The 15,898-nt window shown below is 36.2% G+C and overlaps 3 protein-coding genes across 3 annotated transcripts; all 3 read right to left on the bottom strand.

Moving 5' to 3' along the window:
* Positions 1–13: 13 nt before the first annotated feature.
* On the bottom strand, positions 14–2,460 carry LOC306856141 (glutathione S-transferase theta-3-like). The gene is made up of 5 exons (XM_079395182.1): positions 2,041–2,460; positions 1,582–1,669; positions 1,254–1,404; positions 874–1,050; positions 14–758 (listed from the first exon to the last, which is right to left on the bottom strand). The coding sequence occupies exons 1-5, from the start codon at positions 2,150–2,152 to the stop codon at positions 558–560; spliced, it is 729 nt and encodes a 242-aa protein (XP_079251308.1). The 5' UTR covers positions 2,153–2,460; the 3' UTR covers positions 14–557.
* LOC306856142 (D-dopachrome decarboxylase-A-like) lies at positions 2,455–4,523 on the bottom strand. Its single transcript, XM_079395183.1, has 3 exons — positions 4,337–4,523; positions 4,078–4,253; positions 2,455–3,661 (listed from the first exon to the last, which is right to left on the bottom strand). Exons 1-3 carry the CDS (start codon positions 4,442–4,444, stop codon positions 3,589–3,591), a joined length of 357 nt encoding a protein of 118 aa, XP_079251309.1. The 5' UTR covers positions 4,445–4,523; the 3' UTR covers positions 2,455–3,588.
* A 489-nt stretch (positions 4,524–5,012) lies between these two features.
* On the bottom strand, positions 5,013–7,337 carry LOC306856143 (coiled-coil-helix-coiled-coil-helix domain-containing protein 2-like). The gene is made up of 4 exons (XM_079395184.1): positions 7,144–7,337; positions 6,367–6,595; positions 5,346–5,487; positions 5,013–5,205 (listed from the first exon to the last, which is right to left on the bottom strand). The coding sequence occupies exons 1-4, from the start codon at positions 7,185–7,187 to the stop codon at positions 5,186–5,188; spliced, it is 435 nt and encodes a 144-aa protein (XP_079251310.1). The 5' UTR covers positions 7,188–7,337; the 3' UTR covers positions 5,013–5,185.
* Positions 7,338–15,898: the final 8,561 nt, after the last annotated feature.

Raw genomic sequence — 15,898 nt, forward strand, 5'->3', positions numbered from 1 at the left:
AATACACCACAGAGACTGAGCACAAAAGATACATTTATTGACAATACTGGAGAGATATAATGGAAATGCTGACTGAATGTACCCCATCTTATCTACAAGAAAATAACAAAATGTGTTATTCCTTATTTCCGTGCAGAGTATTCTGCAGGAAACCATATAGGCCTAATATCTGATTACATTCCATAAAAACAGAGGGAGGAAACATTCCTCCCAGCTCCTTCCCATGGGTGTTAAGTGATTTTCTGAAACAATGCTGTATTGAGTGTCTGTGTGCTATTGCCTAGTTTTTTTTAAACAATAAGGTCACAGTGAGTGTAGTAATTCAGAATTGAGAGCGAACACAGCTAGAAACGTGTTATTTTACTTCTTTTTGAGGTCACACAGAAACATTGATGATTATTGGATTCATTCACTGAAAAATGACAAAGTTTATGTCATATACAATTTAAACTAATTATTTTCATTCTTAATGATTTCACAAAATGGAAAGTGTAGTTATAAAAAAGTATTTTTCCTGAATAACTGGCTGTTTTAACCAACAATGTCTACCAGTTTGTTTATGAGAGGAAATATCTCAAAATCTTAAGTTTGAAGTGCTCCATCTTTTTGGGGTCCATGGTTTTCACTGCCTCTTGGGCATAAAGAATTGCCTGGTGGGCCTCATCAAACAGCTCAGCCCCAATTTCTGCTCTGACTCTGTCCTTCCATGCCTTGAGTTTGGGTCTGTTCTCAAACACATCCATACCAGCACCTACAGGCTGAAACAAAAAGCCGTTATCAAGCATAAAAAAAATCAATTGTCAGATATCACCTGCCTTAATTTCTCAGATCATAATATCGCTTCATCCCAAACAGAATAATTTGCATACAAACCTGCATGATTTCCACAATAGCAACCAGGTCAGCCAGTGAGATCTGATCACCAACAACGAATGGTCTGTCTTGCAGAAACGTCTCTTCAAAAATGTTTAGTGATGCATTAAGATCCTCTAGTGCATTGTCCATCTTTTCCTTAGGGATCTCAACTCCTAAAGCTTTTGGAATCAAGAGCTACAGCAAAACATTCCATTAATGAATATTTACACTAAAAAAAGTTAGCAGTAAACTGTGTAGCAATTCTATAGACTAGGTAGGCTTCAGTCCCAAGGTCACAGAACAACAGGAGTGAACCATCAGCTTGCGAGCTGCTGAAATCTAAATGCAGTTCTGTTTACCACAGTACCTTTGAATGAGAATAAATACACATCACTCACCTTGAACCAGAGCATCTTGGATCCATGTATCCGTATGGCAGAGTGCTGCCATGATAGATATTCATTTACTCTAGCACGCTTCTGCAAGTCAGCTGGGTACCAGTGGTCTGGAGTGTGGAACTTCTCAGCCAGGTACAGCATAATCGCAACACTACAGGAAGTAACAGTTTATTTACTCAATGAACAGTTTCACAAGAGGCACAAAACAAACAGATGTCTCTGATTCATAGAACAGTGGTTTTCAACCAGAGGTCTTCAGCAAAATTTCCAAAGTGCCTTAAAATGGTTCAACGCCAAAGAAAAATTATGCTATCCATAGACCACATACCTTTCAGCCAAGCAAAACTCTCCATCTTTGATTGCTGGTGCTTTTCGTAGAGGGTTGATTTTCCCATATTCTTCACTATACTGATTACCTGAGGGACAGATCTCATATTTACGTTTTGGTAAAAATACTCTTTAATATTAGGGTGATAATTGTGCACAACTGGCACAATGTAAAAGACGTGCAGTCTGCCAGATTAGTGACTCACAGCATTAAATCCCGTAGTATCTTTAGCCACACCTGCCTATATCAATAAAATATTACATTCTGTCTAACCACAACTTCATCACATGTAACAGGAATATAACAAACGGGGGGGGGGGGGGGGGGGGGGGCTGTTGCATTTCATTATAAAATGAAGAACTTCCGATGAAGAAGTTTTGGTCAATGCTGCAAAATCAATGTAAAATTTGTAAATAAAAAACAATAAAAAACACGGTTTTAGAAAACACAATAGGCTACCTTCAAAAAGCGAAATCTTCTTGTAGTCGAACTGGATGTTGTTTTTCTTGGCAAAGATGTAAACAGAGCGACATGGCTGCGAAAACAGATCCAAGTAAATTTCCAAAGGCATTTTCTGACAAGTACCTGTCTTCAAAACACAAGCCAAAGAAAACTGCAATGAAATGACTGCCCCGTCGCACAAGTATCGCCTTCTTCTGATACAACACCACACCCCGCTGAACTCTGTTCCATAAAACCCTCTGCCAACTGAGGAAAATGGGTCGATCTCATCGTGAGTGTGTGGAATTTGATCACAAAGGACACAGAATGACTTATTATTATTAACACTTTAAATTAATCAAGCGTTGCAAGCACTGTAATTTGTGTTTAGCTATAAACTTTGAATCATTTTATTTTCTTCATTTTTCTCTTGCAATTAGCGCCATCTGTCGGAACTCGAGGGTATTTTATTCGTGACAGTTCATTAAACGTTCATCTCTTCAAATATCATATTTTAATTTGAAGAATTGCTATCAAAACATTATTTTATTTAAAACTAACATATTGAAGATACTCCCTACATAACTTAAATATTATACTAATAAACTACTTTTATGACTTTACAATATTTGCCTGGTGGTAAAATTGTCTATATACTGTAAACAAAATTGTGTAGGATTTTCAGAAATTGATACATTTCACAAATAATTACAAAGAACCATTAGTAAGATTGTTAAGTAGTTCTTGTAAAACATAATCCAGTATTCCTTGAAGAATTAGTTTTTACAGTATCACTAATAAATGGTATGATTTCACAATTACAATGCATTTCATATTTATTTGTTTAAGAAAAGTGAGTGTTCTTCTTTTCTTCTTGAACCATTAAACACATACTGTAGATCCAAACTGCTCGTCTATTACCCCTGGAAGCAAATGCTACCCACGTCATCCCCAAACCCCTGAACGAAATACACGGATGCTTTATTCAAGAGCGTTTTTATTGTTTTTTCTATTTAATTTTTAGCAAAATTCTGAATCCATGTACTTGACAAACAGCTGATGATAAAGACAATTAGTGAGAAAAGACATTTGTGTGCACTTATACTCTGTGCTATGCAACTGACATCTGTGTAAATCAAAGCTCACTCTTTGACCTCAGCTGACTACATGGTTATGGATATTTCTATGGCTTTTGTAAGCTGGTCATTATAGTCTGATTTCATCTGTAGATGTGGTTGACAGATAAACTGATTGATTGAATAAGGCACTTTCTCAGGAAAAGTGACTAACACTGAGCAATTCTTACAATTAACTTTATCAACTTATTTTCCTTATTGTCTAAAAATAGACACATCCAACCCAATATATTGATTTCCTATCAAAATGCTGAATGCATTTTATATTTATTTTAGTAAAGTGATTATTTTTAAATCACAGACTACTATTCAAGAAAATCAGGAAATATTCTTATTCCTATAAGAACAAAACGGTCCTATCAACCAGGAGCAATGCATGTCCAGCTAGTTGAATCCCAAAGAGGAATTACATATAAAAGAATGTGAAGTCTTATAAGAAGCTCATCACTGTTCCTTTCTTTCCGATCTGCCACGGCTCCAGAGGGTAGAACAATATCAAAATACTGCAAGAGAACACAGAAGAGAAAGAAAATCAGGACATTAGGCCTAGATTTTATAACACAAACAATGGCTTGATCAAAAGTCCCATTTAAACCAAATTAGATCATTTCGTGGCCATTTTGAAGCAATGCCACTATGAAAAATGAACGCTGATTTGCTACAGTGGCAGGTGGGATTTATTATTAAGGGGGAGGTGCATTATTTCAGGAAGCATTTTATTGGACAAAAACAGACACGCTCATTAATGCAATGTCAATCAACAATATTTTATAGGGACTGCAGCTTTCAAATGTTTATGCTAAGTTTACTAGATTGTACGCACTACACTTTAACTTTCAAACAAGTTGCCAAATATGGAGGTCGGTATGTAACCAGTACATTCAAAGCGTGTTCAACCCGTTATTTTTGATTCATTTACCGGTCATCGCTAAGCCCAAGCTCTCCTTTCAGAAACTGGAAGATTTTGGCGCTATGCTCCTTATTTTTCTCCGCGGTATCAGTCACTCCTATGGCTGACAAGGACATCAACAAACACGGGGAGCTGGACCCCGCGATCATCATCGGCAGGTCAGTCTTCACCACCAGATTCATCCTCTGAACACAGGGACCACTTACTTTAAAGATCTAAGATCAAGGTCAAGAGAGAACAATTACATAACTAATGCTACAATACTCACGTCTTCCGGTTTCCCCAAAGCTGCAGCCAATGTACGACATAGTCTTTTCAACAAGTCTTCAGGAAAATTGCTTGCAGGTAAATTGGTTTCTACATTTATGAACGGCATATTATTTCAGTTACTGCTGCAGACTAGTGTGAGAATGACCCGTTGTGGCTCTGCTTCCTTGTGATAAATCGCTTGCTCTGATTGGTTAAAAGACAGAGACGCCTGTTCACCAAGCTCTGTGATTGGTCAGCGTGCCGAATTCCTTTCACGCCTCTTGAGCTTTCGACAATGGAATGAATGAGATTTGAACAGGACGAATTAAGGATTGTTTATCAAAATTAATGTTCCTATGATTTACATTTTGTGTTTTTTTATGCTGCATATTAAATCAGTTCCGCTGTTCTTTCTTGTTTGTGTAAAGTAAAAAATGCTATCAATATTTGTGACAAAAGGAGTGAGATTGTGTAATCAAGAAAGGCCTGCTGTGCAAACTTTGTTTGGAAAGAGTGTGATATCATAACTAGTTATAAGACTTAAGTATTAGATACTTGTAAATCATAAACACGACTATATAAAAATGGACCTATTCTACATGCACAAAAAACAGTGTAATGTGACTAAAAGATGCACAACAGAGCAGGGTGATGACATAAATTGCATGTGCCATGCTTAAATAATCAAAGAGAAAAAGATAAATATCAGCTCTTTAATTGTACACCCTCATTTACATGATCAGACATTCAAAAGTACCAATGTGTATTTCACAACTATAAACAAGTAATTCATATTAACTGCTGGAAATATTGATCTTCTGGACCAATAGTTGACTACATTTAGTGTTTAAATCTTCCATGTTCTCCATCACACCAGAGATGTTACACCTTAAGGGACAAAAGGTCATCAGAAGGTCATTCCACGGACAACAGGTTTTTATTATATTTATAATTGTACATTAATGCATGTATATCTCTCATTCTTGAGTATTTCTTACAACATATTTTTGTGGTAATTTCAAGCTTACCATGTGAGAGTTTGCACTGTTTAAGAGCTTCATTGAAGCCTTCGCACAAGCTCAGATCAGTCTGAGTCGTGGCACAGTCCAGAAACTGCCTCACCTCAAAGAGACATGGGCCAGACTGAGAGGGTGGAAGTCGCGAGGGTTCCTGCAAGCATAAATACAAGATGAGGTGTAACTACTGTCATGCTTTTTAGTTTGTTCCATATTATTCATTAAAAAACACACACACACCTTTTCGCCACCATATAATGCATGCCAGGGTTGTATTTTATGGAAAATTGAACCCATATATTTTTTTTTTTAATGATGTGGTCAGTATGAACTACTCCAGAATTAAAAAAACTAAAAAAATTCTCTATAAAGGAATTGATTTTTAACTATAACTTTGGAACTGCTAAAGAAAGACATATTGTGGGGCTGGGGCTGTTAATAAAATGATGCATACTTTTGCTGAAGCTGTTAATCCTCATTATTTTTTAAAACAATCCTTTAAAAAAAAAAACTACATTTCCCATGATTCTTCAAAGAAATCTCCTCCAATTAAAAAAATCAAGACAAGCAAATCACACCAAAAGAACTCTTTAGGGCCCGTTATTCCCATTCCCAATAATCACTGCAGATTGCATAATCAGCCTCGCTACCCTGTCAAATAACTTAAATATAAGTCTATTATATTGCATGTAAATATTTTGCGATAAATGTAAAATATACTATTTCTATCTACACAATCTTTAATTTGCAATGCTTCATGGTATTGTAGTTCTTTCCCTCATTAAAGCCTATAAGTACAGTCTTTTACCCGACGACTTTCTATCAAATTTTATTACTTTTTTTTTTGCTTCAAATCAAAGTTTGTAATGTTTTGCTTCACCTCGTAGCTGGTTAGTTTGGTTCATGGCTTATACTTTTGAAAATCCCTATTAATAACAAAATTACCAAAGCCACTGAAAAAGTTCAAAAGAGTTGTGCGATGATTCATCAACATATTTTTCCACAGAGAAATATGTCTTTTTATAGGTATCACCTGATATGTGGGTGCTGGTTTGGGTGCCTCGGAGCTGCTGCTGTCTCCACTGAAAGCACCTGTGATGGCACTTCCCACCACGTGCCCTACGGCCGAGCCGACTGCCACTCCGGCAGCTGTGGTGGCCATCTGGGCCATGAGACCTGGCTGCTTGGGCTGGGCCGTGGCAGGGGCCATTGCCATCGGAGGAGGTGGTGCTGGGGCTGGAGCGTAGGATGGGGCAGGAGCACTGAGAAGAAAACAAGGTGAAATATGTTATAAAATAACCAAGTATAAAACCACTATAAAATCCCATAAAGTAGCTAATTTTGGCATATGCCTAGTAAAGAATACACATAGAAAATAGTATATGAAGAATATATTTTACATTAACTTGAATCAGTATCACATGATGCAGACATGTCTTTGAGCTGCTTTTGGCAACTTCAGATGGAAAGAAGATAAAGTCTTAAACCTGGTTTGCGTCATAGGCTATAAAATGACAGACATTAAGTATAAATAAATGCACTTAAGCTATTAAAGATTTTCCTCTTAGAATATGTTTTTGGTTTGTCCTTTCACCTACTGCTCTGGATGTATTTGGGATACGCTAAAGGAATAAGCAAACAGACAATTATTCAGTCTAACATTTTTATGAGCAGTCTAGTGTTTTTCTTGAATACTGCTGACATATCTAACTTTACCCCCACATATTATCACAAAGTTAGCTTGCAGCTCGCTGACGCAGGTTTACAGTGCGTTACAAAACAACCAGCCAAAGTGTTTGAGATCGAGTACCTCGCTGGTGCCGGTGAAGAACGACTGCGACTTCCTCTTGCCATTCCAAAAGTATATCGTAACCGCAATCAATCCCCAGTTATTATTATAAAGTCGCAAACAAGCGCGAGGGTAGTTAAATCCACTCTATCCACAAACAGACTACTGAATGACAGCCGGTAGACGCACGTGCCTTTGACCTTGTGTGGTTATACATTCGTGGCGCATGCGCGCTTCAATGTTCTAGAAAAGCGCAACGATTCTTTTTTTTTTTGACGTATGCGATTAGGTTTTTTTTATGCAAATGCATTATGTAACCGTTCCATTTACCCTTATGAGATTTCTAAAATTTTCTAAGCTACCATGGTAGAACATTCTCTCTTAAAAGATGTGTGTGACGTTCAATATTCTAGATTTCATGTAGAATGATTTGTCTTTTATTTTAAGTTCATCTGTTTGCAAATCCGAAAACATTCCTTATATTTTAATAACTTTTTTTGCTAAACAGAAACACATTTGAAGGCGCTATTCCCACTAGATGGCACTACAATATCGGTATTGGACTATTGGAAGTAGCTATCCTTGTGAACTCAAGATGGGGCAGTTTCAGTTCTGCACAAAATAGAGAGAATATTTTTAGGGAAATAAAAATCTGTGGCTGTTTTAAAGTTATTATGTTTTATTGCAACATCTGCTTTTATAGAGATTTTATATGATATTCTTTTATTGTTTCTAAAGAATTTTATTGTTTTAATTTTCAGTTGTAAATAACTGGAAGAATACTAGATATTTGTATTTTTTGGGAAATAGAAATTAACCTTTTAATAGCTAGATTTTTCATGTCATGTAGAATTAAGCATTCTGTCAACAGTTATACCTCATGTTATTTTGATTATATTTATATATATTGATTGCTATTTCAAACCTGTATGACATTTTTCTTGTGCAGCAAAAGCCCCAAGATCAGATTTTAACCTTATTTCACCATGATAGGTGTTCTGTTGCACCTCTATAATAGTGACTTTATATGAGATTGAACTTAAAGAACCGATTAGGGCTCAATAGGAATACTGTGTCCATATGGTGGTCCGTGATGTGGCGGTCCATGCATCTGATCTCCACAGGGGTCCCTGGTGAATTCCGGAATGATTCACAAGGTCTAAAAAGCAGTTAAAAATAAAAGATCCCAGACCTGAGAAACCAAAGGGAACTGGGAATTACCTGGCCACAGTGACTTATGGTTGTGTCAGCATTGTTTGAAAGTGGACAGAAGTTTTGAATAATTTGAAATATTCTGATAGACGTTTATGGCTGGAATATGCTACACTACACAATTTACATTGCGTAATGAAATATGAACAGAGTTTAAAACACTATAGGCATTATGGTTACAGAGGAAAAACTGGTTTACATATTTCGACTGAGGATCACCCCAGGATGAGTTGTTCCGAAAACAACAAACTCACTCAGAAACACATTCCTTGTTTCTAAGAGATGCATAGCAAATGGCAAATGTTTTAAGTTGAAAACAAAAAAGTCAGTGCAGAAGTCATGTAGTGTATTGCAACCTTTAGCTAAATCTATTTGATACACACAGACTGGAATACTTGATTATGATTAGTCGAATTCGCCGTCGTCCTATAGTGCATATAGGCCTATCCGCTACTTTAAAATCTCTCATATTACACCGTTTTCTCATTTTATACAAACACATCTGGTGGATATTGCATCACAGTTATCAATTATAATTACCTCCTATGAGTTCACTATTGACATTACTGTAATGCTGAGTTGTTGCTAGTACAAATTTTTTGTATGGTGTAGTTGACTTCATTTTTATTAGTTGCATAGTAGTTTATCGCAAAATAATGACTATACTGTCAGCACAGCAGTCAGGTTATACTTGCATTGTCTTTATAAAGCTTTTGCTAAAGAGGTGTATTTTATGTATTTGAAACAAAATATTGATCAAAATGCAAAGACGGATGTATTACCACACAGAAATATCATTGTGCATGCCAACTTTTGCATCTTGCATCACTGCTAAACAACAAGCTGCACAAAGCCAGCATGTGTTTTATAACCTCCACCATGCTCTTTCTTGTGGTCACGGGCACATGGGATGGAGGGATCAGGGTGAGGAGGGGTAGAGGCTATGATTCATTTCCACAGGGCTTTCTTTCATGTTTCCACTGAGTGACGTTTAATGGAGCCTCAGGGGTCTGGTTGAAGCTGCTTCCATGGTGGAGAGTTTGAAGAGTCTGGCTTGCATTTTATCAGACTGAGGGGGCCCCGCACCCGAGAAAGAGGCTGACAACAGCACAAAAGAAGCTTGTTTTGAATCTCCTTGTCCTTGAAATATTTGCTTTATTGTTCTTAATCAACATAGGTTTCACAAATAAACACATCATTAACAGCTGCATGCTGGTATGGAAACTATATGGACCCCTGTTGTTTGACTGGTAAAGGGTATTATACTATACCTGGAAGACTTTTTTTAAATTGAACGTATAAATGTAAAGCAAAATAAATATAAAGAGTGCTAGATTATTATTTGCTGCACAACATGCACCACAAATATGAGCTATACACACACTTATGTATTCACTAGGAGAGCGTTTTGTTGTTCATCAGAGGCTTCTGAATGCCATTCTTAACCCAAAGGTTCATGATCCTGGTGGGATGTGAGGGTTCCAGCATTGTAATTTCTTCACAGGATTCCTTATTATTGAAAGTCCCATGGGGCACAGAGGAAGAAAAGGGAGGCTTCAGATAGTTTTTGTTGTATGATCTCTTTCCACTGTTAACTTTCTCTCCATAAGCGTCATTAGTGATACCCACCTGTTACAAACCACTGAAACTTAAATGGTTGCACTCCCAAAATATAAATGCTTTAAACATTTGGCACTGAAACAAAGAACTTGTCTCAATCAGTAACGGCCATTTAACCCACCTATAACGCAGACACAAGTTCATTCTATCAAATTTCACAATACTGTGGGTCTTTTTTGTGATAAAATACTAATTTAGCAGGAAAACTACGACGAGTCACTGAGCCAGACTATCTTTCTGCTTTGAACCTTGTAAGGGATAATTACTTAAATAAGCTCAAACTCTCTAGGGAAGAATTTCACCCGAGGAAATCTAAATTTAATGCATATAGACACAGAGAGAATTTATGCACTTTATCTCAGATGTGCAGTATCGAGAAGACCAGGGCTAGTTGCCACACTTTTTAAACTCTTATTATTCCTGGCTATTTTGTATTTTATTTTAAGCGCTTCTATAATTATTACTGGCAGGAAAAATGAAAGATACTGTTAATTGAAAACACATTGATATTCTATGACAGTATGCCCTAATAGTGGGACATGTTGGCATATTGTCACTGTAGAACCTGTCTAATGGTATATTAAAGCTTTTTTCACCCAAATTTAAAACTTAAAACAAATTGGAAACATACATTAATGTGTAAATACATTAAACATACATTAATGTGTTTGTGGTCAGTAATTTCTTTGAAGGATTTTCAATTATTTGATCATAAATTCAGTAAAGACAATAATATTGTAAAATATTTTGATAAAAAAAAAAAAATCATTTCCATTTGAATGTATTTTGAAATGTAATTTATTCCTGTGATGCAAAAATAAATTTTCAGTATCATTACTCCAGTCTTCAATGTCACGTGATCCTTCAGAAATCATTAAAATATGCTGATTTGGTGCTTAAGAAACATTTCTTATAATCAGTGCTGAAAATAGTTGTGCTGTTTAAGATTTTAGTGGATACCATAATGCATTTTGTCAGGATTCTTTAATAAATAGCTCAAAATTACAGCACTTATTTGAAATAAAAATTAGAACAAAGTAAACATTCTTACTGTCACTTTTAATCAGTTTAATGCATTCTTGCAAAATAGAAGTAAACATTTGACTTATACTGACCCTAAACTTTTGGGCGGTATTTTGCATATATTATTTTCCCATATGTTTAATATGTGCTTTAGTGTCATTTGAGGTCTTGCACTGACACACCATAATCACTCGTTGAGGGGAACTAGCTGGAGAAGGTATGAATTCAGATCATGTGTTTTATGTTACATGAATCATTTGCAGGACACAGCAGATCTCCCATGAGACCTCTTCAAATCTGTCTTTTAACACAAAAACATGCATTTCCCTCCTGGCAAGAACCCAAAGCTGTCTTTCACAATACATTTATTTTGTCTCAACCTGACTTATTATTTAGAGGAATAAAAAAAGGACTATAATTCATGGAAGAGTGAAACAATAAGTGTTACCAGACACCTTGTAAAATGGAGTTCAAGTGTTGTATGTCAAAAGACACATTTGTATTCCATTTACTTCTAAACATTACCGGCTCGGGTTACATTATGAGCTGGTGGTTGATGTTGGAAATGTCCTTGATTCGTTTAAATGTTTATGACTTTGGGAATGCTGTGGGAGTGTATACAATGGCATGATCTGTATAATTAGACAGTCACTCTCTTAAATGGATCAATGTGGCTGGGTGTCAGTGATTATGTGATTCAGCCACAGCTTATTGCAGTGATGGGAAGCCTAAAGATCTCCTCCCTAATGACCCATTGCAGATGCTGACTTTGATTTTTGCAGGTGTGCAGATGAGAGAGAGAGTAGACATGCCTATGTTTACAGCCAAAACATCAAATAAGTGGCGTAAAAATGAAAAAAGGCAAATCTGAAAAGCATCTCTAGAGATTTTCCTGTTTGCTTACTTTGATACACCCCGCCGTAAATGTGCTTTGAATGTTCAGTAGCAAAGATTTTACAGCAAGGAGGCCCTTAACTTTACAGCTCTCTGTATTACAGTTAAGCTCACAAAACGGACGTCGTAGCAAAGTGTGAGTAAGTCTGAGGTAAATATTAGGTGCTGTTAACCTGGACGTACCTTTAGTAGATGTGGTAGTGTCTATTGACATGGTATATTGCGTTCACACTAAGCTGACAGTGAAAATAGAAGTGAATTCACTATCTGTCCTTCTGCTTTTTTTCTGATCTCTCCGGTTCTGCACAGCTGAACTCTTAAAAAAACAAAGGTTTTTACTGGCATCTATGGTTCTTTAAAGAACCTTTCCATTGCACAAATTGCTCTTTATAGAAACAAATCTTAATGCACTCTCAAAAAGAAAGGCTCCAAAAAGGGGGTTTCACGGCGATGCCATAGAAGAACAATTTATGGTTTCCCAAAGAGCCTTTCACTGAGCAGTTCTTATAAAAAACTTTTTTCTTTCTAACATTTTAACTCCACTATAAAGAACCATTTGTGCAATGGATGTTAATGGAACCATCAATGCCAGAAAGAACCTTTATATTTAGTGTATGTTCTTCAGATTAAAAAAAAAAAAGGTGCTTTTGAGAACTTTTCACTAAAAGGTTATTTGGGGAATCCAAAATGTTCTTCTATGGCATTGCTGTGAAAACCCACTTTTGAAAACTTTATTTTTAGAAGTGTGTGTTGCCTTTGTAGGATTACAAATTTATAAAATGATAAATCTAGGTTCCAATGTAATAGTATATAAACTGAAACAGTGTGTTTTATATTTTGAGGTAAAGATGATGACATTCTAAGATGAAGTCAGGCAGCCCAGGTGTCTGAGACATTAACCTTTTGTCTTTAGGCACTTCCTGACCATTTGGGTGATACTGTCAGGATGATTGGATTAGCACCTATGCATTTGAATCACACTGTTATGCTGATGATGTCAGGGCTAGGGAAATTCTGGTAATGGGCCGATTCCTGTACTGTATTTGCATGCTTTGTTTAGATTGTCTCCACCTCTGTATCCCTCCCCCTCGAAAAGTATATAAACTACAATGCATACTGTTTGAGTCAGACTTGGATAACTACAGCGACTACAGCGAGTTCTCAATAAAGAGTAACTTATCCCAAAGTCTCCTGGTCTCTGCTTTGACGAAGGAAAAAGTTTCCAACACCTTGCTTAAAAACGAGATAAATAAAATGTGTTTTTACTCCCTGCCCACATCTACTGGGGGTTTACAAGTAACCCTGTTATTTGAGATGAGACTGCCTCATTGTGGTTCTCTCCACTGAAGTGAGGAGGACTGATGGTTTTTAAAGGAAGTCTGGACAGTCTTCTTTTGTTTTCCAACAGCTGTCTGATGACATAATTGATTATACATGTGCCTCATTGGCTTTGTTGTGGTTGGTCCCTCTGCTGGTGTCAAAGGGTTAACAAACCCTAGCATTTAGTTTGAGAAAAATGGCTACACTCAAAAAATAGGAATAAAAGGGCAGTGATGCCATAGAGAACCATTTGGGTTTACCTTTCAGTGCAATGTTTAAAAAAAAAAAAAAAAATTTGAAGAACATAACTTTGTCCACTATTAAGAGCCTTTTAAGGTTCCATGGATGTTAAAGGCTCTCCATGAAGCCACGCTAATAAAAAAAAAACTTTATATTTGAGAGTGTAGGTGAAATCCACTCACAAAGGTTGTTGGGTTCAGGAGACTGAGTTCTGAATGAAGGGATGGATGTTTGAATGTTTCTCCACGGGATGGTGCTAAAATGTTTTAGAAGGATTGGACGGTACATGTTTTATGTAATTAAATTTGACAGTGCAGAAGCTACATCTTAAATAGATGAATGCCTCTGATCGATTTGGAGATTGCTGAGGGAAAATACAGCTTCAGTAGGAGATCATAGGGAAAAGATATTTTGAGAATAAAGTAACATTAAGCTCTCTGAAATTGCTTTGAAATTGAAATATAAACGAAACCTTTTGTGATTAGTTTCAGTGAAGTTTAGAATTGAATTTTTATTATTATTATTATTATTAAAGATGCATGCATATCCCTTCAAGCGCAGCTATTGAAAACCATCATCAGCCTACTTTTAGAAAAACTGCTGCGTATAGCATTTTTTTGTCTTGGTTTCCATCCAAATGCGTGGAGCATAATTAAACAAGGCTCTTTATTGCAGTGACAGAGACAAAGAAGCATCTGACTCATTTGGCAGGAGTTCTATGGGATATAGATATAGTTTCAGCATTTTCCCTATCCTACTCAGCTGTGATATTGTGATTATAAACAAATACGAAAACTGCCAAAAGTTTGAGAAGAAAAATCAAGCTCAGGAGTTTTCAGTGGTTCTATGTTGGTACACAGCAAACAAGCAAAGATAAAGAATGCTGTTCGAGTCAGTCAAAATGAGTCAGTAGAGTGCTGTCTAGACATTAAAGACTCAATAAATCAGAAGTACATTACTGTATGTGTATGCACACAAAGACTACTTTTTATTATTATTATTTTTTAAATAATAGTAAATTCATTAAAACTATGAAAAACACAAATGAAAGTATGAGATGTAGTGATTGAAATGTCAAACAAATCAAAATCACTTATATCTAAGTTTCTACAAAGTAACGGTGTGGAAATTATCAACTTTACTTTGGAAGGATACAAAGTTGTTCCTAAGGTAAATACTTGGCACTGGCACATCAGGTGCACTGTTAAAAAAAAAAAAACACCCCGCTAAAAGCCAATAAAAGGCAGTGCAAAATTCAAAATACAATTAAAACTATATATAAAAAAAAAAAGGTAAAATCAATATAGAAAATTCCTTCATATTAATACAATACATTGTTCCAACTTTTACAGATTTTTAGAGTGTAGATATTGGATGTACTGTAAGACCTTTCCTCAAAACTACAACTTCCTTAGCTGACACCCCAGACTGATGCTGTTCCAAAGAGATCAGCAAAGGCCCTTTAATTTACAGATGCTTCCCGAGCAGGCAATTTCCTCAACAATAGACTGAACACTAATGACACCGTTCATGCGCTTTAACCAGAGGCATCTGAGAAATGTGTCTTCTCATTGTCAGGTGCTTTTAGGTCAGGTGGATAAATCAAGCATGCCTGTTTTTGACCGGTGCCAAATCCAGAACACAGCCTTTGTTTCAACCTCAAAAAAGTCAGTCTGTATTTTACTCCGGTAAACTTTACATCTCAAGTAGCGTTTCTCATCTGATGCATTTAACCATTGAGACAGACTTTAATGCCTCTTATAGTTCACCCAAAAATAAAAAAATGCTGAAAATGTACTCTTCCTCAGGCCATCCAGATGACTTTGTTTCTTCATTGGAACAAATTTGGATAACTTTAGCAATGCATCAATTACTCACCAGTGGATCCTCTGCAGTGAAAGGGTGCTGTAAGAATGAGAGTTCAAACAGCTGATAAAAACATCACAATAATCCACAATTAATTCACACTTCAGTCCATCAATAAACGTCTTGTGAAGCAAAAAGCTGTGTGTTTGTAATAAACAAATTCATCATTAAGACATGAAACTGTTGCTTTGTGGCTTTACAAGTTCTTCATCCATAGTATTGCTTTCTCCCGTTAAAAAGTTTTCTCTTCTGAATCAGGAGAGAAATAAGCACAGAACAAGCTTTGTTTACATGCAAAAATATTCCAGAACCGTTCTAAACTAATATTTTGGTAGAATTTGATGTGAGAGGGGATGGACTTTTTCACTGGAGGGGATGTTATAAGCCCTATGTATTATGGATTTATGTATTTTGGTCAGAATAGTCAGTTTTAAGTTAAAACACTTTAATGATGTATTCTCACTTCACAAGATGTTAACTGATGGATTAAGTCACGTTGTGGATTATTGTGATGTTTTAATCAGCTGTTTGGACTCTCATTCTGACGTCACCCATTCACTGCAGTGGATCCATTGGTGAGCAAGTGATGCTAAATTTCTCT

The sequence above is a fragment of the Barbus barbus genome (genome assembly GCF_936440315.1).
Source record: "Barbus barbus genome assembly, chromosome: 36".
NCBI lineage: Eukaryota > Metazoa > Chordata > Actinopteri > Cypriniformes > Cyprinidae > Barbus > Barbus barbus.

Coding starts and splice junctions, on each gene's coding strand:
- LOC306856141 (XM_079395182.1), bottom strand. CDS start 2,152: ATGCCTTTGGAAATTTACTTGGATCTGTTTTCGCAGCCATGTCGCTCT. Junction 1,670..2,040: donor GAAGATTTCGCTTTTTGAAG/GTAGCCTATTGT, acceptor TCTGTCCCTCAG/GTAATCAGTATAGTGAAGAA. Junction 759..873: donor CTATTGTGGAAATCATGCAG/GTTTGTATGCAA, acceptor TTTTTGTTTCAG/CCTGTAGGTGCTGGTATGGA.
- LOC306856142 (XM_079395183.1), bottom strand. CDS start 4,444: ATGCCGTTCATAAATGTAGAAACCAATTTACCTGCAAGCAATTTTCCT. Junction 4,254..4,336: donor CTTTGGGGAAACCGGAAGAC/GTGAGTATTGTA, acceptor CCCTGTGTTCAG/AGGATGAATCTGGTGGTGAA. Junction 3,662..4,077: donor CTTGGGCTTAGCGATGACCG/GTAAATGAATCA, acceptor GTTCTCTTGCAG/TATTTTGATATTGTTCTACC.
- LOC306856143 (XM_079395184.1), bottom strand. CDS start 7,187: ATGGCAAGAGGAAGTCGCAGTCGTTCTTCACCGGCACCAGCGAG. Junction 5,488..6,366: donor AACCAGCACCCACATATCAG/GTGATACCTATA, acceptor TTATGCTTGCAG/GAACCCTCGCGACTTCCACC. Junction 5,206..5,345: donor ACAGTGCAAACTCTCACATG/GTAAGCTTGAAA, acceptor TTGTCCCTTAAG/GTGTAACATCTCTGGTGTGA.